Source organism: Triturus cristatus, chromosome 5_1 (genome assembly GCF_964204655.1).
Source record: "Triturus cristatus chromosome 5_1, aTriCri1.1, whole genome shotgun sequence".
Classification (NCBI taxonomy): Eukaryota; Metazoa; Chordata; class Amphibia; order Caudata; family Salamandridae; genus Triturus; species Triturus cristatus.
Genome location: NC_140587.1, coordinates 428,305,617 through 428,332,813, shown reverse-complemented (window position 1 = coordinate 428,332,813; position 27,197 = coordinate 428,305,617). Strand labels below are relative to the sequence as shown.

The 27,197-nt window shown below is 44.5% G+C and overlaps 1 protein-coding gene across 1 annotated transcript in view; it reads left to right on the top strand.

Moving 5' to 3' along the window:
* Nucleotides 1-27,197, top strand: part of LAPTM4B (lysosomal protein transmembrane 4 beta) — a 400,646-nt gene that overhangs the window by 198,331 nt on the left and 175,118 nt on the right. Inside the window, exon 5 of the mRNA XM_085605210.1 lies at nucleotides 17,335-17,433. Coding sequence (XP_085461336.1) covers nucleotides 17,335-17,433 — 99 coding nt within the window. The remainder of the gene's footprint in view (nucleotides 1-17,334; nucleotides 17,434-27,197) is intronic.

Here is a 27,197-nt window from a genome sequence, read left to right as displayed (position 1 = left end):
TTACCATCACTCATGACATGATCAGTGACATCACTGATGACATCGCAAATGACAGCACTTAAAGGACCCAGAAACAGGGGGTGGTGCCAATGTTTAATTTCTGCAGGTGGTTGCTGGTGGGACCCATCTGCACTTATTTTTGGGGACCTGCACTTAGTTTTCTTTATCAGATATTGGCAGTGAAGATAGCGAAAAACACACAAACTGGATAAAAGAAGGAAGAGAAAGATTGAAAAACTGCCCCAAAAAAAGAAAGCAGAGACTGGCAAGAGCGAGATTAAGGGGCAGCAGTGTCTGCAGGAGCATAGGTTTGGGCACTGGCACTCATTCTTTACAAATTAAGCACTGGGTGGGGCAGTCACATCACCGGTTTTCTGTCTCAGTAGGTGGACTGAAAAGAAATGAAGGAGTCAACGGATATGGGGGTAATGGGCACAAATACTGTTTGTGCTCATTCTTGCTTATATGCCGGGGTCTGAGGTGGAGAAACAAGCTGTGCATAGGCTACTGGCCTCGCTTGAATTCTCGAAATATGACACTGGTAAATACAAACCCAGTGTCAAATACACTGGTGAAGATCTCAAAACAAAAACGAGGACATTCCACTATTAGACACACAATTTACTTTTTGTCACTTATAATTCATCATAGTCAGACCAACTAATCAATAAATTATTCAATAAATTTCTGTTCTGACAAACACAGTTCACATATGCTCTAGTGAAAAAAGGTTCAAACCAGTGCTTAATTTGTAAAAAAAAAAAATAAGTGCCATTGCTCCTCTCAGGAGGCCACTGCAGCTTGCACCACCCATTGCCCCTGTCAGCGCTGCCAATGACAATACCAAGACAGCTACTGACCGCTGTACTCCAAAAAGTATGACAATTCAGACAATTCCAGGCCACCCAAAGCTATAATAATGGCATGAGCAGCAGGTATTATTAATTTTTAATATGTTTGACTTATTAAAAACTGTTGTGCTCATCTCAAAATTAGACAGACAGTGCAACCATGTGGTGGACTGTCATTAAAGTTAGTGCAAATCTTCAATCTTTTACCGTGTACAGTCGGAACTCATAAATGAGATTATTTTCGGCAGTCGGTTTCAAGATAACCTTATGTATTTATTCGATAAAGCCATTTTTGTTTTATTTTTATCCGTGCATACTCAATCACATTTTTTCACTTGATGCACCGCATGAGCAGTTTCACTTTGCAATTAAAAAGCAGCCTTCATGAATGTTTTATGTGATTTTGATTAAAAAGTGTTTGAATATACCAAGAAATGTGAAACAAGACCCATGTGTATTGTGTCATTTTATGTTCATTTTGAAAAGAGATTCATACCTAATGTATACAACAACAAAAAGCAATTTTTTATACAAAAGTTTGTGTTTTGCTCCTACAGAACCAGCTGCTCTTATATGCTAAACAATAATCAGGTTCTGAGAAATATAGGGTTATCCCATTGCAGTTTAATGTTTCGCTGGTGGGCCTGCAACACTGATTGTGCCACACTCCTAAATAGCACTTTAAACATGTCTCACGTCTGCCACTGCAGCTTGTGTGTGCACAGTATTCTGATGCCTTTTCAACCTGGCAAAGTAAACCTTTTGCCAGGCCCAAACCTTCCTTTTTAGTACATACAAGACGCCGCTAGTGTAGGCACTCAGCAGCCCAGAGGGCCGAGTGCAAAGTATTTAAAAGGTACAACATGTACTTTTACGTTTTTCATGTGCTGATAGTGAAAAAATCCTAAATTAGTTTTTCACTACTGCAAGGCCTACCTCAAGGATTACCTCTCCCATAGGATAACATTAGAATTACCTTATTGCCTTTTATAAGTGTAACTTCCAAATGGGAACAGGTGAACAGTTCATGTTTGGTGTCTCTGGAATGGGAATTTAAAAACCCAGTTTATGGTGAAGCAAAATTTTGATTACAATTTTGAAAATGGCACTTATTCTTGCCGTAGCCATTTGGTGCCTGCAGCCTGTCGCTGAGTCACATAATTGGCTGTGGGTGACAATTGGGCTTTGTGTATTTCTCCTAGACAGCCATACACAATGAGGAGCTTAGGTGTAACTGGATGGATCATCACTGGCAGGATGGGAGGGAGGAGCTAGGGCCAGTCCCACTTACACTTGAATAAGCTGTGTCCTGTCACCACACAAAGGGCTGCATGTCACCTGTAGTTTTCTGGAGCCAGGAAGGCAGGGCACCTGTGCACTTCAAATGCATGCCTCTAAAAGCTTCTCCCCACTTCAAAGGCACAACTGGGTAAAAGTACTGGGCCTCAGACACCAACTATTTAGATCAATTTCCTTTTAAATTACGTGCCCAATAGGGGGATATGAAAAAAATTGAAAAATGTGAATCATAACAAAGTGTTTTTAGATTTACAAACTATTAATCAGACCAAGATCTCATGTTGTCTTAAGGATGCCATTGATCCAGTTTGCATACGCAGTAGTTTTACCAAGATATGCAAAACGGTCTCTGAAAATGTATTAATTGACAATCCTCAATCCTGGTTCACTATTAATGGATAAACCCCAACCCTGGATCAACCTTGAAGGCACAAATGCTTACAAAACCCTAAAAAGGTCACTAATGTTATACCACGAGATCCAGAAGTGGTTAGACCATGCAAGAAGAGATTATAAGAAAGCTATTGAGACTAGAAAGACCGACATTAGAAAAAAGCTTGGGATAATTTGGAGTGTGAGGCTGGTCTCAAAGACAAAAGGGTCTTTTGAGAAATTGTGAGTCACACTTTTTTTTCTGGCAAAACCCCTTCAGGGATAGAATGCCATATATTAGAACAAGAATGGTTGAGCACTTCATGCAAATTTTCATCCAAACTGAAGTGAAATAACTATCCTGGTACCAGATGATTCCCTATCCCACCCTTGGCTATTTTAGAGTTTAGTGAGTCAGTCACGGCTGGTGAAGTGTGTAGGGCCATCCTGCTATCTGCGACAGGTAAGGCCCCGGAACAGGTTCCCAGCTGAGCTTTTAAAATCTAATTTAGACTTTTAGGCCCCATTGGTCACAAACGTCTTCATAGCCGCAGTTAATAGGGGCTTGGTAGAGCCATGGAAGAACTCCTTATTAGTCCCCATCATTAAAAAAGGAGCGAAAAACTCCTCCCCAAATTATAGACCCATCTTGTTGCTCGATGCCGCAGAGAAAATATTCGGAAGAGTAATTTTGGCAAAATTGGAAGCTACGGCAGAGGAAAAATCTTATTTCTCAGAAGCCCAATATGGGTTCGGTCCGAACTTGGGCACCACCGAGCAAGCCCTAAACCTGTCCCTGATCTTCGATAAATATGTGAAGGCCAGGAGAGTGATGGAGGGAAAATATATTGATAAAGTGAGACAGAAAAACTTTAAACAATAATATGGTTTTAATCCATCAATCAATTGGGAAAATCAGCCAGTCTCAAAAAGAGACTAAAGTCTGAAGTTCAAAGTTCTGGATTACATGTAGTATTATATATACTGCAAAAGCCACGCAAAAAACGTGGGTTACAAATTCGTCCATGAGGCAGCTAGCAAGCTGGGCAGATAAAATGCTGTCACAACATGTACATATTTCCTAGAATTGTGTACATCCATGTTTAGCAGTAGCTCCCTTGTGGGTTAGTTCTCAGAATAAAGGTGAGATAACATTGAAACTCATATTTTGTTTTCTGCATAGAGTGATTATCTCTTGTTTGCCGTCAGTGAGGGTTTGCATTATTTACAATGTCTTGAGTCTCCCTTGATATGTTTTGCAGTTCTGAATTTTATTACTCAAGCGCTGAGATTCAGGAAGAAATACGAATTGTGATCTAAGTTTTTGACTTTGATGCAGGCTTTGCTCCATTGCTCAGTATAGATTTGGTTGGCATCAATGGATTCCTATAGGCAATGTGAAATTTGAGTATGATCAATTGTATTAATTCAACTTACGATTTTTAAGGAGTGAAAATATTTTAGCTTAAATTTGATTTTTATTACGTTTTTATTGAAGTGTGAAATATTTTTTATTGTGCTTTTGTGGTTAAGATTGACCAAATAAAGATAAAAATTATGATGATATAAGGTCACTTCTTGACCAGTTGATATTCTGCCAGGAAGAAGGACTGCTGTGCTGCTACAAGGACTTCAGGGACCTGCATCTCTTGAACCCAGAACCCAGAGTGACTCCAAGGGCTAGTTGGGTGGCCCCCTGATCTGAAGCCTCAGGGACATAACAGGCTTCCCAACAACCTTGCGGCTGCACCTGGCGTCTACCCTCAGTGAGTCTACTCTGCAAAGTGGTGCCACCCCTGTCCTGGACCCTGGGAAGTGGGCCTAAGGTGGTCTGCCAGTCTGTGGATCCAGCGGAACTGATGCATCTTCTCTGCTGTGCGGCACAAACGCAAGCAGAACCGATGCATCTCCACTGCTTCATGGATTGGACCCATCATAAAGATCCACATTGCCTTTGCAGCCTCATTAGAACTGCCACTGTGTGATGCATCCTCGGCGCAGGCCCTCTCATCCCTCTTCGACCGCAGCCTGGACGACGACAACGGACTCTGCATTAGAGCCTTGCAGCTACTCTGAACCGAAGCATCGCCCAACTGTGCGCCACATCCTGGATGCCGGACTTCACAACGCAACTCCCATCGACTGGATCCTCAGCTACGGCACAAGCCCTCGCATTGCAGCCTTACCGGATCTTGGACCAACCGTTTGCTTCGGCTGCATGACACATATTCAATGTAGATCCTTGCAACCCTCCGCAAGCCAGGATTTTATGTACTTTGTTCAGCACTCCTAACTGGGTCACTGTAGCCGGCTCGTGCTCCATCACGCTCGACATGAACTTGTGACTTTGTCCCAGTCCAGCATAACCAGATAGCCGCAGTTGACACTTTGTGCTTTTTTGGCGCTATTTTCACACAAAAAAATTAAATTGAATATCTCCGGTTCTACTGATTGGATTTTTGTTGCTTTGGTTTTGTTTTATTTATTAAAGAAAGTGTTATTATTCTAACCTGGTGTGGATCCTTTTTGTATTGTGTTTTTAAAGTTTTATGGTTTGAAGTGATGCACAAATACTTTACACAATGCCTCGAAGTTAAGCCTGAATGCTTTGTGCCAAGCTACCAGAGGGTTGAGCACAGGTTAATTTAGGGTTGGCTTGTACCTCATCCTGACAAGGACTGTGGTTGCTGCTTGAACACGGCTCACAGCCTAGTCAACCAACAACCAATTTTTTTACACTGACTTAAATCCAATTAGGCCAGACTCCATTTTAAGCTAGCCGAGACTCCATTTCTTGCCTGATCATCGGCATGTGACGTAGATGCTGCCTGTCCTTATCTTTCTAAGAACCTGTTATCCAGACAGTGACATAGATAAGACCCCTTATGTGACACATCAGTCTGAGACAAACGTCTTGTTATCTATACTTCAAGGTCAGCTAATAATAATAGCAAAAAATGTAGTCTGAATTGGCGTATGTTTAACATATTTGTTTATATTAATGAGTCTAAAACTAGCACATTGATGCTCACAGGTTATGTCACACAACCTTCATACATTCCCCATATAAGATAGGATCCATGATCAACAGTATACTCATCACGTGGCCACATAGAGAGGTTTTTCTCCCTAGATTACTGCACAAGATACTGCAAAAAAATCCTGACAGAGACAGCCAGATTGATGTACTGCCGCAGCATCCCATTTTACGCAGACAGCTGATACCTAGCTAACTTTGAGAGGAGAATAGCTGAGCCCAGCTGATGATTATTTTTGAGGGAACACTCTCTCCTGGCTACTGATAACTACAGCTTCTTGCTATAAACAGGTATGCAGTGTGGTGATTCGTCCTACGAAGCTCTAAATGCAAGTTAAGCTACTTCATGTTCTCATAGTATAGCGCATTGAAGTAGAGTTTAGGGTGTTAGGTTGTCAGATGGTATTTCCACTATGGTAGAATTAGTCCTAAAATTTTCGTTGTTAGTAAAATGTGTCAGTGCTGTTTTAATAATATTCTGTGTGATTATTTTACATGTGCTAAGCAACAGGATGAAACTATTGAAATAAACACTTTTAAGTATAAAGTGTCTTTCGTAGGTGCAGTGCTTGTGTGTGATATTATAAAGAGCGAAATTCGGTTTGAATTACCACTGCGTCCTGACCCCTTTTGTAAAGGACTGTTAGTCACCCAGAAAGCATGGACACCACATCAACTATGTGCTGAGTGGGGTTGTGTGGGAATACAGTAACCCGTTCTTTCACATTGAAGCGTTTGTTCACTGAATAAGTTAAGGCATATGTGGGTGTGAAAACAAACCTTGTAGAAGCTAGGCCGAGATCTTACTTTATTCAACATGGTGCCCAATGGGGTGGGGGGGGGGGGGGGGGCATTCAGATTTTTTTAAAGCTTTGAGTAGTCTTTGAATATGCACACACAAGAAAGCCATCAATACAGATACACTCAGACGTCCGTAGTAATCATGGTTGCCTCCTGCGGGGAATGAGGGAGCACCTTTTGCCCTATGCCTTTCAAGCTTGACTATGAAAAGGTTATTCCCACATCTGTGGGTTTTCTGTGTCTTTTGAATCCAATGACTTTGGAATCTGGTTACAATGGTGGCTCCTGTTGCAATAGGAGTAAGTTACAGAGAGGCAGTCACACCACTTCTCAAGAATAGAGGTGTACCCGATGAGTGGTGCGGGGGCAGTTACATCTGTAATAGCTGCAGCATTTGTCTTCGAGACATTTTAACCATTGGTCGAGCTTGGGTACATATACGCTGCCTCCGGGCAGTTTCAGGCTTATAGACCGGCAGCAACTCCTGCCTGCACACTATATTGGGGGCACCAACACTTTGCGACATACCACTGCATATGCATCTCTTCTTGGCCCCTTAGCAGCGATCGCATTGAGAGGAAGAGTCTTGCACTGTCAGCGCCATTGCTCTTGGGTCCTTTCCTCACTCTGGAAGGCTTGAAAGGTATAAATATGTTTATCTGTATAGAGATTTAGCGTAACTCCCTATAAACGTATTTCAACATTTCACAAACCAAAGACGTTTGTGGGGAGAGGGGACTTTCATTTTACAATAAAAGCTTGTCCTTAGAGCTAGAACTTTTCTTTCGTGCTCTCTGTTTAGTATTTCCCTGCTTTCACTGGAGCCCTGCATACCACTTTGTCTGCATGCAGCTGGCTCATTGTTTTGTGACTTTCCACTTGGCTGTTTCCTGTGCTATGAGTCACTAATAGGCAAACGAGAGAAATGCACTTCAGGAGGGCTCTGTCATGATGGGCTTTGCTGGTGCAGCAGAGAGCTAAGCGCCTGTTGTATGTGCCTGCAGGGCGTGTAGTGAATCAATTTAACCCAACATTTCTGTGATTTAGCAGGGTCGGACTGTGACAGAAAATAGGGGAAACAACCTTTACAACGCAGTCATTACATCGCACTACATTTACAACGCAGTCATTACATCGCAACATCCTTTACAACGCATGTCACTACAACGCAGCCATTGCATTGCATGTCACTACAACGCATTTTATTTTATTTATTTTATGTAGCTTATAAAGCGCACAGCTACCCCCGGAGGGGTGTCCCGGCGCTAGAACCTGAGTCTTAGAGGGGAGAGAAGGAACAACAGGGGAAGTGGCATGATAAATCAGAGTCTGGAAAAGAGCCAGGTTTTGAGTCTGGCCCGGAAGATAGATTCGGAAGGGCAGAATCTGAGATCGACTGGCAGGGAGTTCCATAGTTTTGCAGCAATGACACTGAATCCTCTGCCACCCATTCTAGATAGTCTAAAGCGGGGAGAGATCAGAAGGCGTAGGTCATTGGATCTCAGAGATCTGATGGACCGGGATATTGAAACTCGTTTTTTTAGGTAGTTTGGTCCGCGATCATTAATGGCTCGGTGAGTCAGAGTAAGGATCTTAAACTGAATACGGCTGGCCACCGGTAGCCAGTGCAGTTCCTTACGATATGCGGCAACTGACTGACGATAAGAAATATTGCCAATCAGCCTCGCCGCCGCATTCTGGACAATCTGCAGCCGGTCAATCAGGTATTGGGGAGCTCCGGCATAGAGGCTATTAGCATAGTCCAGGTGGGACGTGATGAGAGCGTGGGTAACTGTCCGGCGGGAATCCAAAGGGAGGTAGGGGAGGATTTTCCTGATCATGCGTAGCTTCAGGAAGCAGGCAGAGGTCACTTTTTGAATCTGAGTCTTACATGATAGGGAGTCATTGAAATGAAAGCCCAGGTTACGGGCCGAATGGACGGGAAAGGGAGCGGGAGCGAGTGCCGTGGGCCACCACCAGGAGGAGGGGATGGAATTTTTCTGGTTAAAAAACAGCACCTCTGTTTTGTCTGCGTTGAGTCTTAGATGGTTTTCAGACATCCAATCACTGATGTTGTTAAGGCACCGGCGGAAGTTAGAGAACGCGGAGTCAGAGTGGCCTCTAAAGGAGAACACTAGCTGAGTATCATCAGCATAAGAGACCACCCTGACTCCGTAGGACTCCACCACGCCGGCCAGTGGGGCAAGATATATGTTGAAAAACAGAGGGCTGAGGGCCGAGCCCTGAGGCACACCGCAAAATAAGGGTTTTTCCTTCGATCTGAAAGGTCGCAACAGCACCCTTTGACTTCTTCCAGAGAGGAAGGACTCGATCCAACTGATGGCAGTGCCGCCAATGCCCATATGCCGTAGTCGGTCAAGGAGGATGGAGTGGGATACCGTATCGAATGCCGCGGACAGGTCGAGGAGGACCAACATGGCCTCCTCGCCTCTGTCCACGCACTCCCGAATGGTCTCCGAGACCTCCAGCAGAGCCGTCTCCGTACTGTATCCCGCCCGAAATCCAGATTGCGAGTCGTGCAGTCACGCATGACACTACAACGCATGTCACTACAACGCAGGCATTACATCGCATGTCATTACAGCGCATACCATTACAACGCATAGCACCCCTACACTATCCAACACTTACCTTACTGTTGCACCCCCTGGAGTTAGAATAGTAATTTTTACCCCTATACTATCCAACACTTACCCTACTGTTGAACCCCTGGAGTTAGAATAGTAATTTTTACCCCTACCCTATCCAACACTTACCCTACTGTTGCAACCCCTGGAGTTAGAATAGTAATTTTAACCCCTACACTATCCAACACTTACCTTAAATGCAATGTAATGGTATGCGTTGTAAAGGTCTAATGCGATGTAATGGAATGCGTGCGTTGTAAATGTAGTTTAAAAAAATTAGTTGTAGGGGCATGTGATGTAAATGTATACGTTGTAAAGGATGTTGTGATGTAAAAACTGCGTTTTAAAGGCATGCGTTGTAAATGTATGTGTTGTAACGTCATACATTCAGAAAATAGACCTGGGCACCGGAATAAAAGTGTCTCGCATTAGTGAATTAGCTACATTAAAAAAGTGGCCCATGTTTACAAATTGGGGCAGTTCTAAACTTGTAAAAAACACTCCATTTACGTGTTATGCAAAGTATGGAAGACTGCATGAATTTGCGCTTGCTATAGGCAATTTTATCTTTAAGACCCAGGAACAATAAAAACCGGCCCAGCAAACCATAAACAGACCTGCAAACAGACAACAAAATCAGCCCACATGCTGACCTGTCAGACTAGCCTGTGGAGCCCTGCCTGATTGCCCTATAGGCCAGTCCAATCATGTGAGTCAGTGCTTTATTTGTAGATAGTACAGCTTCGAAACATTGAGCAAGTGTTGCCTCTTTCTGTGTCTGTGCTGTCTGAAAATAAAACACTAACTCAGAGAAATATCGCCTTAAGTGAATTCACTATACCTCATGCAGGTGCATAAAACAGTCGCTTGGCTCTGCACTGCACCAGCAAAGTCCATCATGATATAGCACCTTGTATCAACGACCACGTACACGTCAAATAATCTCTTATGGTCAGAATCACATAGCCCTTTGTAAAGTTGCCAGAGATATGCTCTTCTCGTGCAACTGCGTTTTTGCAGCTCGACCCTCTGGAACGCAATCCCTCCTTTCACTAAGCACAATCTTGCAGAGCTAGCATTTGCACATAGGGTTGGTTTCCACATTTGTAAATATGCGTTCCAAATGTATCATTCCAACATCAGGATGTGGTTTTTACATGTGTAAATTCCGGTTTATTATTAGATGGAGATGGATCTATTAGGAGGTTGTTCCATATTTATACACTCATATGTTCTCGTCACTCAATAAATATTTGCCACAAGTCAGTGCATCTTCATTGTGCAAGTAGAATGGACTGCCATTCTGTTTTGTTTTTTGTCTATAGAGAAAATTTTGGGCACCTGCCAACTTAAATGTTTTAAAAGTTCACCAGTTGTTCAAGAAAGTAGAGTAATTTGGAGGTTTTTACGAATAAAGGGATTGCCTACTTATCACGCAATACTCTGTCTGGTCAGCGCCAGAATTTTGCAGTTTATCCCAGATGACAGTGTTCCCTAAAGCCTTAACTAGTTCGCTACTTCTACCACATTCTCTTTGTTTTGACCTAATTCTTACATGTGTTTATGCTGCTGTCATATGTAACATCAATCAATCAATGGCTTGTATAGCGCAACTACTCACCCGTAAGTGTCTCACGGCGTGTGGGGCAGAGCTGCTGGTCCATCGAGGGCTCTGTGGTTTATTCAAAGAGCCAGGTCTTGAGGTCTTTCCTAAATTGAGGCAGTGACTGAGATTTTTCTGATTTAAAGTTCCAGGTCTTTGTTGCGAGGTAAGTGAAGGATCTTCCTCCGCCTGTGGTCTTGTGGCTGCATGGAACGGTAGGCAGGGCCAGTTGGGCGGAGCAGAGGTCTCTGGTGGGCACATGGAATGTGAGGGGGTAATTGAGGTATTCAGGTCCCACTTTTTGTAGGGCTTGGAAGGCATGTGTGAGGAGCTTGAAGGTGATTCTTTTCTTGACTTGGAGCCAGTGGAGATCTCTTAGGTGGCTGGAGATGTGGCTGCAGTGATGGATGTTGAGGATGAGTCTGACGGAGGCGTTCTTGATGTTCTGCAGTTTCTTGAGGAATTTCTGGGTGATGCCGGTGTAGAATGCGTTGCCGTAGTCGATTCTGCTACTGACGAGTGCGTGGGTGACAGTCTTTCTGGACTCTTTGGGGATACCTTTAAAGATCTTACAGAGCAGGCATAGTGTGTGGAAGCAGGATGATGAAATGGCGTTGGTCTGGCAGTTCATGGTGATCGAGGAGTCCAGGATGATGCTGAGGTTCCGTGTGTGGTCTGTGGGTGTGGGGGGAGTTCCAAGTGCTGCAGGCCACCACACGTCCCAGGTGGAGGGGTGGAGCTCATGATGAGGATGTCTGTCTTCTCTGAGTTGAGCTTGAGGCAGCTGTTCTTCATCCAGGGGCAGGTGTTCTTCACCCAGTTCAAGCATTTTTTGCTTAGTGGATCTTTTTTGGGTGTAATCGTTTATTGGAGCAATATTCGGGCTGATATCCATGTGTCCTTCACTGTTATACATCCGAAACATGCCGACACAGGCCCGCACTGCCCATTAAGCTGAAAGGGCTTCAGCACCCAATCCTCCCCCACCCCCATGGTCATGTTCGATAGTCTGGGCTGAAGCTGTGTGGGTGGGTGTATGTCCCAGGGAAAGCCTGGGCAAAGTACGGCTGGAGAAGAGTGTGTTGGAATACACATTTTCTTTTCTTTGACAGACAGCTTACGTTGCTGCCTGCAGTTTGCTCAAAAGAGGCGATGGGGGGGTCACAGGTGATTCACAACATCGAGGACAAAAACCCCACAGTGCAAGGCAGTGTGCTTTACTGATCACCTTTTGCTTCAAAGAGATGGGGACCCGTCAAGACTGCCCTCTTCCCCCTCAATGGTTTATTCTATATTGAGAACCCCATATTAAGAGGCTTCAACAGCCGTCAGCTATGCTCTGCTTTACCTCAGTGGTACTGCACATAAAATTGCTACATATGCAGATGATGTGGCAATTTTCACCAGTAGGACCCAAACTGTATATAATAACACATCACTTATCGATGATCGTCTGACACATATCTGGAAGTTCAAATCTCTATTAATATCACAAAAGTATTTTAAAATAAGTATGGAACCCTACTAGGTGAGGTCACGCAGAGCTTCATAAAATGGAACAGACTTCTTTATCTCCTGCCTGAATTTTATACATCACTCATTCCTTTTTAGCTGCTTTCCCCCCAGCACTGGCAATATGGCAGACTTTTTATATGATACAGCGCATTTTTGCCTGTAAACACCATTAGTGAATGCCTGTGTTTACATGTGCTGTCACATTAAAGCCAGACTTAATGTCTTTGTCAATGCATGTTACTCTTGCAACATTCTTGCCTTTGTAATGGTTAATTTACATTTTCAAAACTATGGTTTCTCTAAGAACATGTCTTAGATTCCTGGCATGATGAAAATCATGGTCCATGAGAGTGAGTCAACAACTGAAGGTGACTCTCATGATGCATGCACACCCCCAGGGTTTAGGGAACATTCAACCCACTTGCACACGTTCTTTCTGTTATATTATGCAGTTTTTAGGTAGCATACATTCGCCTCTTACTTGACCTTTTAGCACTTATTTCTGCAGAAGGTGGATATGCAGTTGCAGATTTGCACAAAGAATGCCTTTAGTGTGTGTCGCCCGCCTGCCAACCTTGGTTTGAATCAATGTGTGTAGTCTGGTTTAGAAGGTGAGGCTTTTTCCAACCACTGATCTCCATTGGGGGTGGAGTCTTGAAACCTCCTAGCCAATTGCGTGTGGAAATAATGTGGTCTTAGGTTGTTGCTGCAGGGCGCATCACAGCATGGGTTTAGGACTTTAGATGCTCCATCTAACCTGTGCCAGCAGTGGTATTATTGTTTGTTGTGTTTTTTTATAATTGTAAATGGATTTATATAGTGCTTACTACTAAAAGGTGTTAAAGAGCATTACGGGCAGTAGCACGCAGCCCCAGAACCCAAAGTTAGTGGTTAATCTAGTGGTTATTGTGATTAGTCATGTGCTCTCAAGAGAAAATTGCATGCATTTATTTGTTACTTTGTGATTTTTCAATACCAGCTAGGTGTGATCATTATTGAGGGCTTGGTGGTTTCTGGTGAATAGTTGGTGAGATAGGAAGGCTGGGGGAGATTAAGAAATGTTGGATTACAGGGATTTAAAAGAGGAGCGGTTGTGATCTATGAAATTAGGTTTCAGCCAATTGCAGAATTGCAATAAGGATTGAGGCAGACAGGCAAGAGACTGAAAGGAGGCTGTTCTCAGAAATGAAAGGTATGCAGAGGATGCAGTCCCCACGAGGGATACTGGCCCTCAAACTCGGTGAGAGGGCAGATCGACCTCAGGGACCTTCAGAAACCCACCTCCTGTGTTGCTGAAATCTTCAGAGTCCGCAGGAGCTCATGAGCAGCAGACCGGTCAGTTGCGGTTAGGTGCCTGCGAATGCAGGGGAGTGACTGCTTCACTCCAAGGGAGATTCTTCAGTTGTCTTAAGTGCACCACAGGTCCTGCACAGAGCCTGTATGGAGCAAAGACACAAACTAAGCTTCGGACAGAAAGGTAGACGAACTAAAGCCCAGCCGGCGTCCAGTGAAGTCCAAGGTGTCCAGACGGTCGAAGGTCAGTGGTTTCTTCTTGTAGAATCTTGTCTACGTAAAATCTAAAATCTCACAGCCAGGTAAGCCCTTTTGTACCCACGGGAGAGGGTTGGACAGATTCAGGGGACCCTCCTAGGGAAGGGGCAGGACAGAGGGGTGGCTACACCCATGTCCTTTGTCCAGTTTCACACCAGAGCAGGAGCCAATGGCTCCCAGAACGGGTTTGAGCTGGACTATGCACAGGGACACCAAATGTGCCCCAGGTGCAGACTTTCAGGCACTCTCAGAGTGCACCCACCCAGCCCCAATACACTAAATCCTATCTGGGAGGTGGTCAAACCTCCCTGTGACAGGATGCCTATTGTGCTGCCTTCCTCTGCTCAAGCTTGGCTCAGGAGCAGGAGGGCAGAAATGTGTCTCTGGTTGGCAGCATCCATTTTGTGCTGTCCGGGTCAAGAAGGCTGGCACCAGATAGACCAGTGACCCTACGAAGCTCGCTTCAGAAGGGTGGAATCATACCTCCCACACAGTTACTGGTGTGGAGGTATGATTCCAAGGTGTTTGATACCAAACACAATATGTTTCTATGCGGCCGTTTACGAGATAGCATTTACCGCGAGGTTATAATGCACCTCTACCTATATGTCCGGCTGAGTCACAGACAACCCGGGAGAATGGTCTCCGAAAGCTGCAGAGATGCTCTGCTCATGCAGGGGCACCCTCTCACATAAAACCCAGTACCCTGCCTTCAGGATTGTTAAGGCCTGCTATAGGGGTGACTTATAAGTTTTAAGTGTAGTGACTAATAGATATAGTGAACCTATATCTAAAGAAAGTAGTGCAAGCACCATCTTAGACAGGCTGCAGTAGCAGACCTGGAGTTCCATTTTGCATGGCCTCTCATTGGTGGCATAATACATGCTTCATCCCATGGGAGGCCTCTGGGGTACCTATGCCCTGGGTACATGGGTACCATATACTAGGGACTGATAAGGGTACCCCAGTATCCAATCTGGAGTGTACCAAAGTACAGCATAACAATTTTAGGGAGAAAGCGGATAGACTGGGGTCCTAATTAGCAGGATCCCAGTCAGACTAGTCCAAAACCAGCAAAAGACCAGGCAAAAAGTGGGGGTAACTATGCAGTCAGATCCTCCCTTCCTACATAACCCCCCAAACGAAAGAGGATAAGGCTAACCTTGCCCAGTTGAGACTTTATTTCCTAAGTGGGCATATAAGGAAGGTCCTGCACTAGCATGGATACTCCCTGTCTTATGGACCACTAAGGAGTCCCTACCTTGAAGGGTTTTGGATTCTCTCCAAAATTTGGGATAACTACCTGTAGTTTGCTATGGCCCAAAAATAGGCTGGTGGGGTGCCTGAGTAGGGAAGTGAGGCCCTAATAGGGTTGGTCTCAGCTTCCTCAGAGCACTGGTCACCATAGAGGCCTTTCTTTCCATGACTGAGTTACATCCGGCCCTAGGGGTCAACCTCTGGCTGCCTAAAGCTGGGGGTTGAGTCCCTCTGGTTGGAACAGTGGAGGGCCAGGGCAGATTTGGGACAGCTTTGTCCCAGGTTTTCCTTTGCCCATCAGAGTCCATCTGGGGGATGTCACTACCTAAGGGTAAGAGGGATCCCTCAGAATGTTGAGGAACATTCACCTGGCTAGTGCTCCTAGACTGGGTGTCCGTAATTAGATGATGAGGGGGTTCCTCTGGACAGTGGGCCCCTAGGGGTCCACTGACATCCTTGGCCTCTGCAGCCTTAGGCTGACTGAGGCTGGGTAGAGAGAAGCAGGATACCTGCTCCAGACTGGGCACCTCCTTGGAAGGGTCCCCTGCCCTCAGTGTTTCTGCCAGGACAGACCTGACCACCTCTGGGGAAGTTCCTTCACAAGGGGTGGGATCAGTTCCTTGAGAAAGCTGACCCTTACCTATCATCTGGGGGGGAGAAGACTTTTCTTCATTCCCTGTACTCTCTGGTGGAGCAGAGTGGACCATTATTTCAGGCTCCACTACTCCAAAAGTTCCCTGGGGTTGGACTGAGGCGCTGGGGGTCTCACCAACTCTCTCAGGGAGGCCTAACATCTGGAAATGGGCCTTCAGCTCTACTTCAGCCCAGGCTGAAGTTTCTAAATCATTAACCAAGAGGCAATCTATAGGCAAGTTTGTGGACACTGCCACTCTCTTTGGACCAGTGACCCCTCCCCAACTGAGATTGACTATGGCCATGGGATGATCTGTCCTCCCGCCATCAGTATTGGTCACCTGGTACTTAAACTCAGGTAACAGCTGACCTGGGGGCACCAGGGTTCCTTTCACCATGGTGACACGAGCCCCTGTATCCCTAAAGACTACAGCTTTCTGACCATTGACCAGAGGCTCTTGTCTGTACTTGCCCAAGGAATTGGGACTGACAGTAAAAGTGGCAAACCTCATGCCACCATCACAGACTAAAGTGGCCTGTGTGGAGGACCTGGTTACGCCAGGGTCCACCTCAGTTCCCCAAGAAAACCCTACCACATTTTTGGGTGCACTAACACCACCTGGGGGATTACTACTTGTAGTACCAGGAGGTGTTGAAGATTTCATCAGATCTGAAGCAGTGCAAAGCCACACAGAGCCTCGTCGCTTCTCACCGAAGAATAAACCAAACACGACATGAAGTGACACGGCTACTCACCAAAGCCTTTGCCAGATCTAATGTGAAGTGATGCCAAGCCCCACAAAGCCTCGCCGCTCCTCACCGTAGGCTTCCCCCAGCTCCAACACAAAGTGACGCAAAGCCCCGCAGAGCCACACCCCTCCTCACTGAAGGCTTCATCTACAATGACGTGAAGTACGCAAAACCCCGCAGAGCCAACCCTCTCCTCACTGAGGGCGCCACTAAATCTGATGCGGGCAGAGCTCCGCAGAGCCTCGCTGCGCAATTGAAACCTTCACTGGATCTAACACCGAGCGACACGGAGCCCCACAAAGCAACGCCACGCAGACCCTTCACCAAAATAAAGAAGGTAAAACAATAATCGGGTTGACTTTGGTCCTGTATCTGGCTTGCACTCCATTGCAGACAGCCTGAATTTGGGACTTTGTCCCGGTCTGGCATGACCGGATACCGGCAGTGAACGCAATTTTTACCTAAAACTTTTAAAACTCGTGTCTCTGATTCCACTCATGGGATTTTGGTCATTTTGGTGTAATTTTATTTATTAAAACTTACTCTATTTTTCTAAATTATTTAGGATTATCCTTGTGTTGTATTTCCACTTTATTGCTATTTGAGTACTGCATAGATACTGTGCATCTTGTTTTAAGTGAAAGCTGACTGCTTTTGTGCCAAACTACCAGTATAGGGTTATTTAGTGACTTTTGTGGTTCATCCTAATAAGGACTGTGATTATTATTTGAAGTGCGCCTGTGTGATTTCACATTTGAAATGATTTGGTCAACACTGCATGTCCTACTAGAAAAAAAATGCAATCATTGTGTTCTAAAGTCCTGAAATTCAATAAACTAACCTTAGTGTGTGTGTTCATAAATGCAAACAAATGTGCCAAAACCTAAGAACGATATTTAAGAGCAGCATGCTTTATAACTGTGTATCATAAATAGTCATGTGAAGACTGTGAAGCGAAGGAAACTTGACTGATAATGAACAGGTCAATTGAATAACCTACAATCTTCTGTTTTTCAGCCTGATAATTTCCCGTACAAGGAAGAGATCTTGTCAGTGAATCCAGCCTGCGTAGTTGTGGTCATTCTCCTCTTTATAAGCATCATCCTGGCTTTCAAGGTGAGACCTAATTTTAAAACACATTCCCTTCAGCCCACAACATCCAACCCTTACATTAATAGTGTCTCCAAGGAAGGTATCCGTGAATTTGGGGGATAGGAGGGAATATTAAGTGCAATGCAGATGCCTTTTGTTTTGGATTTTACATTTTTCGTAATGTGTTTATTGTGTTACAATGCTTCTTTGAAGCACAAGTGTGAGAGGCCTAGAAGTGACAAAGGTGAAAGCCCACCGCAATGCCCTTTGTTGGTTCATAATGTGTGCATATTACATTGATGTACTTGGGTTCACAGCCACGCAAGATCTTGTAAGAAGTAGACTACTTTGAAGCTTGATCTTTCTTTAATCTCAAGCGAGTATTATGCAGTCAAGGCAGTGGTACAATGGTCTGATCTCCTTAACCCCAAGATGAGACCAGTTGGTGGTTATGCAATCTCTGCAGTTTAGTCATTTTATTGGCTGGGGATCCCATGTACTTCAAATTGCAATAGCCAATGCAACACTTGACCTCTGCTATGACCAGTGCTATCCACTGCAATACAGGGTATCAGAGGGCCCCTATTGCACAAGACAAAAGTGGTAGCAGACATTCTTTAATTCAGTGTTGACTTTTAGGATAAGCATAAGAAGGAATTGTAGGCCTGGTTTCAGAATGTGCTTCAAGGTTTTAATCAGTCAGAGGGTATAATGGAGGGCTTACATGGGCCAGTGAGCAGGATTCCAGTCTGGGAAGCATTCCGGTAGCAGTCCCTACATATTCAACAGTCTTCTACAATGTCAGAAGTCATGTTAGACACCATCTAAGGGGACCATACATCAATTAAACAATTCATAAACTCTGTGGAAGATACAACAGCCAAGGTGGCGTCGAAGATGCTTCTGATGTTAAATGGCATTGCCACCTTTAATTCTATTCTGACTTTGGGTGAATAATGGCTGGATTCTGTTGAGATTAAAATGGCAGTCCAGGTACTTGGAGCCCGATCATTGGAACCTACAGCAGAAGTTGGCTGAATTGGAGAAGAGAAGCAGGCTTAATAATACCATATTAACTGGTATCCCTGAAAAAATTAGGAGAGAACGTGATCGCCTTCCCCACTCAGTTCCTGTCAGGAATTACAGCTCTGAAATGTGAACCCTCCCCTTGGAATACCAGAGGCCCCATCACATTAAACCCATGTATACTACTCCCAAACCCAGTCCCAGACAAATCACTGCCTGCCTTGTGCTACATTAACAGCTTTGGCAGTTAATAATGGCTAAGAAACAACTACAAAAATCAGCATCTTGCTAAAAAAGAAACTTATCTTACTCAGCTGAAGAACTTTGACTTATGTTTTGGCCTTGTCAGTCCTAACATCATGTTAGTTATCATATACGCTAAGACAATGGAATTTACTGACATTGACTCCCTAGACTGCTTTGTGGAGAATCTTAAACCCCCTGTGATGGACACCAGTGGCCATCACTGGCTATTCCAATCCGTGACAGACCACCCATCCCCACTGGAAGTGCAACAATTGGAACTTGTGGTGCGTAACTGGTCAAAGGCTGAGCAACATGATTCTCACAAATGTGAAGAACCAAGAGAAATCTCACTTGTCACTTAAAGCCTCCTAACACTGGGTCAGCTGGGTAAGACCCTGGTGAAGGAGGATGCCCTCTGCCATATCTTTTATATACTGCTTTGACTCTTTCATAATTATTTGAAATGTAGTCTTAAGAGTTTGTTTGAGAAGGAGCCCTGGACTCTGACACTTTCTTTGTTCCTTATAGATCAGGTCAGATATGGGGCATATATTCTACTATATTGTACCATAACTTCTTATATTCATTAACATGGATGCTCGTAAAGGGGTTTTGACTCTGTCCACATTACCTACTGCAATACTTACAATTGCAAATGGTGGGCTGCCTCGTTAACAGGTCACACTCAGATAAAGTGTGATTGAAATTCTGGTTACCACCCTTTTCTCCACTATTCTCTTTGTTTAGTGGCACTGAGCCCATAGATTCTTGTCTGCTATCACTTTCCTCCCCAGAATAAGATTTTTCACTCACCAAGTGCATTGCAAGTCAAAGCACAAGTTAAAAAAAAGTATTTGCCACTTATATATTCACATCAATGCAAGGGCACCAGGGCCTCATCATGATAGTCTTACTGAGTGATCAAACAGACTGTACAACACCACTTCTGCCTTCAACCTCCCCATAACAATGTGGTCCACTAAAGATGCAACTCAAAATAGGGTTCTCTCTATCTTATCCTCCAAGGTTAACAGCCTTACTCACTACATAAAGAGGAGAAAGGTACTCACTGCACTGCATAATAGCCATCATTACATAGCATTACTCCAAGAAACACACCATTACCCTCACGAACATGCTAAACTGAAAAGAAATTGGGTGGGTAGCATATACTTTTCCAGATGACCCCGCCATTTGTGTCTTTTGTATCTGTTGTATGAATTTAGAAGCTGGTGGATCCATGCATCTTGGAACAGTATTGATAAAAAACATAGATGATAGGCACGTCAGCTAAAGAATTGCATGTTTCCCAGTGTAGCAAGTACGGAAATCTTTATGTCTGGCCACATAAAATGTCTTTGTACTTACTCTAAAGTTTGCTTTTAACCAAAATGACCTTCTCAGGGAGGATCATGACACCAACATTTAAATTTCTTTCTAAACTCTATGTGGAATAACCAACATTTCCTTGTGTGTGAAGCATCCACAGGGCTATTTGATGTAATTGGAATATCCTTGTTGTCAGTTTTGCTGTTTCATCAGCTTGCAGTCTTCAGCTAAATCTTGTATACGTTACCTTCTGGATGAATCCAGTTATTCGATGTAGTTTGAGGTTCTGTATTAGGAGGTTCTTCAAAACGTTTTGAGCACATCAGCACATTGAATACTAGTTCCTGCCTTAAAGGAAATCTCAAAATCGAAATGAAAAAGCAAGCTAAGGGAAGGGGGTTGGTAATGCAAGACAAAGGAAAGAAAGGGAAGGGAAGGATAGAAGAGGAGAGGTGAGGAGAGGGAAAGGAAAAGAAAGGAGAGGGCAGGAAGAGGGAAATCAGAGGGAATTTAGCAATGGAGAAAAGGAAAGGATAAGGGAAGGAAGAGTGAAGAAATTGATAGGGTATGCATTGAAGGGGGTTTGGAAAGGAATGGCAGGGAGGGGAAAGGATAAAGAAAGAAATAGATGGGCTACGGTAAAAGTAAACTGGAGGGAAGGGAAAGAGAAGGAAAGGGGAAGAGAGGTGAAGGGAGGCAAGGGCAGAGAAGAGGTTAAAGAAATAAATGGAAGGGGTATGGTATAGAAGTGCATGGAAGGGAAGGGATTTGAGAAGGAAAGGAAATGGTAGATGAGAGTAGACACTATGAAAGTAGGGCAGGGGAAGTAAAGAGGGAAGGAGAAGGGGAGATACGAGGGGAGGCAAGAGAGAAGAGGAGAGGGCAGAAGAGAAGGGAGCAGAGGAGAGGAAAGGGTAGAGGTGGGGAGTGGGCAAGGGAAAAGGAGGGGAGGTGATGGGAAGGGAGTTGGAGGGCAGGCAAGGGAGGGGAGTGAGGAGAGGAGAAGAGGGGATGGAAAAGGAGGAGGGGAGGACAAATGAGAGGAGTGGCGCGAAGGTGAGGTGAGGGGAATAGAGGAGGGGAAGGGAGAAGAGGAGGGCATGAGATGGGAGTTGGAAAGGGGAGAAGGGGGAGAGGAAAGGAGGGGAAGAGAGAAGGAGACACGAAGGGAAGAAAGGAGGAGACAGGAGGAGAAGGCAGGGAAAGGAAATGGAGGAGGGGAGAGGAGATGAGAGGAGGAGAAGATTGGAAGGGGAGGAGGGCAACGGAGGAGGGAAAGAGATGCTGGAGAGATGAGGGGAGGAGGCGATGGGATGGGAGTAGACAAGATGAGAAGCAATGAGACAAAGGGTGCAGAAGGGACAGGAGAGGAGGATAGATGAGGGGAGGTGGAATATTAGAACAGCTGGACAGGGGAACATAAACCAACCCTGGCAAAAATGCTCAAACCAGCCCCACTCCCTTCTCCTCCCACAATCTCTCTCTTTCCATCAATCCATTCTGTCTTCCTCCTTCTCTCCTCTTTCTTCTTCTTTGCTGACCGCTTTCCATTTCTTCCTCCTCCCTCACCATCTTTCTTCCTCTCTCTTTAAATCTTCTTTTTCTTCCCCTCCACCCTCTTTCTCTCATTTCAAACCTTGCTGTGCTTGCTGTACTTTACCTCAGGGAGCTGCTGTAAATGACGGAGGCAGGAGGAGCGGCCCTGAACTTTCAAAACTGGACTCAAGGGGCTCCAGCCCACTGGTGAAATGCCTTGCGGAATAAGAGGGCTTTCCAGCCTTGGAGATGAGAGTGGGAGGGGAGGGAAAGAGAAGAGAGAATTGGACAGAATGAGATGGGAAATACAAGGATGAGGAGAGGAGGGTGGGGGACAGGAAAGGAGAGAATTGGAGGGGAGTGGAGAAGGTAGGTGGAGAGAAGATGGGGTTGGATGAGACGAGAGACCAGAGTAGGCAGAAGTGAAGAGAAAGAGTGGAGGGTGGAGTGGAGGCGAGGGGAGGGTTGGGGTGGGGAAAGGAGAAGAACAATGAGGGAAGGTAATAATAATAATAATAATAATAAATCATCTTTATTCGGTTATATATAAACAATTATAACCATAAAAGAAAATACAAGGAACATATCACCCACAATATACTCAATACATACAATTATTTAGAGTAGCAGGGATTATTTCAGCCAAGATTTGTTCTATGATTATAAATACATTTTAGAAAAGTGACCACAGTTTTTGTAATCAATGTAGTGTTCAAAAATTGTAGGTGCAGCATAGCAGGGCGACATCTTCTAAAACCAAGAGTTCTTAACAGTGGAGTTAACCATAAATTGCGATGGTCAGCATAAAACTTACAAAACAAAACAGTATGCATTGTTGTTTGTTCTGAAATTTCGTCACAAGGGCAAACCACTGAAGCCTCTTTCCAAGAATTACGTTTGGGAAAGGCCACGAGTCTGTGAAAAACATTCAATCTGAAACGTGTCAGCAGGAAGCGCTCAAATCGAGACTCAACATAGGTCAAGTATGGTTCAATGTTCAGAGTGGTCGCAACAATCAAGGAGTGTTGAACAGATGTCTTACTTATCTCCTTGGTTAACCGCAATTCTTCCAAGTGAGAGAGAGCTCTGATTTTTAACTCTTTTTTAGAGATCTCAGACATAGATTCAGGGTTATCATAATATTTGGTCCAACCCAAATCAGTGAAAAACCTTTTTATATATAATAGCCACTCAATTTTACCCACGTGCTCCAGAGACATGCAGTCTGCTACAATCGCCTTTGTGAATGAATTTTTTTATGACATCCAAATACGGCGCCACAATAGAAGAGGTTGGATTTTAGCCAAATCTTCGATGTGGGCCATGCCTAGTTCAGCATGGCACGAAAAAGTAGACACTCGTTTAGGAGTCATCAGGAGAAATCTCATGAAAATGTTCTCTGCGACTTGCAATGCATTCGTGTTTTTATGACCCCACAAACCTGCCCCATAAAGTGCGATCGAATGGCACTTCGCTACATAAATGCGAAGTAATTCTGCAGGTGGTCTCTTTCCCAATTTTTGGGAAAATTTTATGAGGGCCATTATTGCTCGCAGGAGGTGGTGTTTTCTAGCGTCAATAGCGGCTTTCCAGTTGAGCTTTTCGTCAATCATGACTCCAAGGTACGGATATTGAGTAGTAAACTCCAACCTCTCTTTGTCTAGGAAGATGGACTTTCCCCGTTTCCTGTCCTTCCCTGCCACCATCACATAGGTTTTTTTTAATGTTTATTTTAAGGTCCAAAATACCCATGAACTTTGAGTACCTATCTAGGGATTTCTGCAGCTCTCGCGGAGTACGCGCTATAATTACTGCGTCGTCTGCGTAAAGAAGCGCTGGGATGAGGCGGTCTTTTATTCGAGGGAGGTCCTGAGCCCCTTTCAACATCTCTGCCTCCAGACCATTGGTATAGAGAGAGAAGAGAAAGGGGGCCAGGATACAACCCTGCCTCACACCGCGTTCCACCCTAAAGGACTCAGATACTTCGCCCTGTGTTCCAAAACGGACCCTGGACGAAGCATTGGAGTATAGTGCGCGAAGGAGATTTACCAGGGCTAAGTCAATGCCCATAACAATGAGGACAGACCAAAGCTTTGAATGGGAAACACAGTCAAATGCCGCGGAAAGGTCGACATATACCATGTAGAGTTTGCCTTCTTTTGCTGTTGCATATTTTCCCATCAATAAGCTTAAATTCAGTGCCTGTTCTATTGTACCAAAGCCCTCCCGAAAGCCAAACTGTATATCAGATAATATGTTATGGTCTTCCGCCCACTCTTGAAGTCACTGTAAAACCACCCTCCCCAAAACTTTGCCAAGAGAGTCCAGTAATGATATTGGCCGATAGCACGACACCTCGTCTCTGTTTCCCTTTTTAAAAACCGGAATCATGATCGATTGAGACCACGTTTCAATTAACCCATAACTCATGGTAGCGTCAAAGACCCCTTTAGAATTGGGGCCCACAGATCAAGTTTAAATTTAAAGAAATCAATAGGTACTCCATCTGGGCCGGGGGCTTTTCCACGTTTGCTGGCCTGCACAGCATTTATGACTTCCTGAAGTTCAAAATTTAGGGCAATCGGAATTAGAGTTTCTTGGGGGCTATCATTTTCTTCCTCTAACAAGTCAACTGCTTGTGTTTTCCTAAATACTTTAGAGAAGTAGTTTACCCATGTTGGGCCATCAATCGCTACCTCAACTGTTGGCTGATCGTGACTATCTGTCAGGAAGGGAGTCTTCACTACCCTCCAGAACAGTGCCCCATTTCTAGACTGGGAGCTTTCATGTAATTGATCCCATAGAGATTGTTTTATTTTCTGCTTCCTTGTTTTGCAGGCTAGACGGTATAACCTCCTTAGCCTGCGAATCTCATCTTGATCTCTTACGGGATTCGTCAGTGCCTTTTTTAGAAGTTTGTTGGCTGAAGTACATTCATGGTTAAACCATCCTCTTTTCTGGCCTTTTTTCCCTTTATTAGTACGTGTTAAGAGGTTTTTGACTTTCTCCAGGATAGTACCAAAATTGTACAACAGTTCTTCTTGATTGGTGTCACTGTCTAGACATTTCACAATGGCGGGATATGCTGCTTGAACCACCTTCGTAGTTATAGCTTCCGGGTCTATCTTACCCCACCCTATGGTGAAACCATTTAATTTTGTGAGGTGAATATTATTCTGGGCAAGAGCGGTCATCATCGAATAAGGTTTGAATTTTCCCATTTCAGTAATCAATTTAAAAGCCAAGGCTGCATGGTCGCTTAGTGTGTTAATTATTAGTCTAAAGTTCTGCGCTCTGCTTCCCAGGGTTGCTGAAATCAAAATATAATCGATCGTTGTCTCCCACCCCCTACCCAAATAAGTGGCCTGTAGCTGTCCCAATGAGATATCGGTTTTATTTAGAATCATTAGACCTAATTCCGACATCATTTCATTCAGGAGGTCTCCTATCTTTGTATGGCTAAAATGGGTCACATGATTATCTGTTTCTTCCCCTACCCCACAAATACTACTATTTTTCACACCACAGGGATGATGATTAAAATCTCCACCCCAAACGATACTTGGGACGTCCGACCCTTGTACTTTACTTGTCAAGGTGGAAAGTTTGTTACGTATGGACCCAAGCAATTCTAGTCTCTCACATTCTGGGAGGTTATCATAGGAGTTTACTAGATAAATTACCCCCTTCCTCATAAGTGAGAGTTTTAATATTTGATGATTGGTGTGAAGTCTAAGGCTGGTTACTTTTAATCCAGGGATGGTGTTTTTTATGTATACCGTCAAACCCCCCTTCGCCCTTCCGCGTGGACCTGCAGTTGCCGCTGAGAAGTATGTTTTATAGCCCATCAAATGTTGTTCATTAGTGGACCACGTCTCTTGTAAACAGATTACATGATAGTCTTGAACAAAGCCCATTAGGGTCCCGTCCATTATTTTGGTGCGTAGACCCGCAATGTTCCATGACATAATCTGTACTGTAGTGTGAGCGTTTCTTGTATCTAGGCATTCATTTATGTGGATTGCTTTCACAACGGGGGAGTTATCTGAGTCTCTTTGTACTATACCCCCCTGCTGTTTAGGTGGTTCGCTACAGATGTTCCTCATTGGGGTAGTATCAAAACCTCTGTACTGTGAAGAATTTGGTACTGAGGGGGAAGGACCGATTTCTATTATATGAGATTCTGCATTTTCACTTACACGGTCAGTGTCACTATAAGGAGATTGATATGATGCTGTGGGATTTTGTGATTGGGCATCTACAACGTTGAGTCAATCTACATCTTCCAAACCATATAAGGCTGCATAAGAGTTTGAAGTAGGGATATTAAATCTCTGGTATGTCTGGGGCTGATTATTCCAGTATACCTGATTTAAGGCCTGAAAAGACTGATGATTATTATTCGAGAACCTTCCTTTCAGCTGAAAATGAGAAGGATGGTTACGAGCAGCTTGATAGGAAAAACGGTTATCTACTTCCCTCCAATTCAGGTGGGGATCTTTTATACCATAAGGTTTGAATTGAGAGATCAGTTCTCTAGGATAGAAGTAGTTAACAAAATGTGTAGTGATCGCATCCTCCCCCCTAGCTTCAAACCAATCACCTATGCACCTGACTGCTCTATGGTCTCTAAAATTTATAATTATAACATCCCCCTTCTTTTCTTTTGGTCTTGTTCCTACCCAGCAAGTACGTCTCACCATAAGAATTTCTCCATTTATGTGTGCTGGGAGGGGTCTATTATGATTCAACCAATGGATGGTTTTATTTTTTAATGCATAAAAGGTAATAGAATAACAGAGATCATGGGAGAGGATGTAGCCTTACGGCTAGAGCGGTCACCCTCAAAGCTGGAAAACCGGGTTCGAGTCTTGGCAACAACGCTCAACATCCTGTGATTCTGGGCAAATCACTTAATCTCCCTGTGCCTCACAAAATGAATGTGTCATTGTGTAACAAAACTGGTGCTCACGTAAAGCTCTCTGATACCCGATATCTTCAGGTCTTGCACAATATAAAACTCTAAAAGAAAGGTTTTAAAAAAGAAATAAGAGAAGGGGAGGAGAGGAGAGGAGGGATTTGAAAGGAAGTAGGTAGTGGGGAAGAGGGCAAGGAGAAGTAGGAAAGAGTGGGCAAGAGGGACATGGGGAGGAGGGAAGTAGAAGGGATGAGGGAAGTGAGGAGGAGGGAAGAGGATAGCGGGTAGGAACATGGAAGGAAAGAGCAGAGGAGAGGGGGAGGAGGAAGAAGGAGAGAGGAAAGAAGATGGAGAAGGAAGAGGAAAAGGAGGCGAAAGAAGGAGAAGATGGGATGGGAGTAGACAAGTGGGGACTGGGTAAGAGTGAGGGAGACAAGGAAATGCAGAAGAGAGGTGAGGGACATGGGAGGAGGAGGAGGTGGACGGGAAATGGAAGGGAAGAGAGAGAGATGGGAGGGGGAGGGAAGGAAAGTGGAAGGAAAAAGAGGAGGGTATGGATGGGGAGGTGAGCTACCTGGCAGAGTAGTGGGGAGTGGTGGGGATGGGATGGGACAGAAGAGGGAAGGGAGTGGGGAGGATTAGAGTGAAAGTAAAGAGGGCAGTGGGTGAGTGGGGGAAGGAAGAGGAAGGAAAGTGGGGAGGAGGGAAGAGGGAAGTTAGAGGGGAGAGAGAA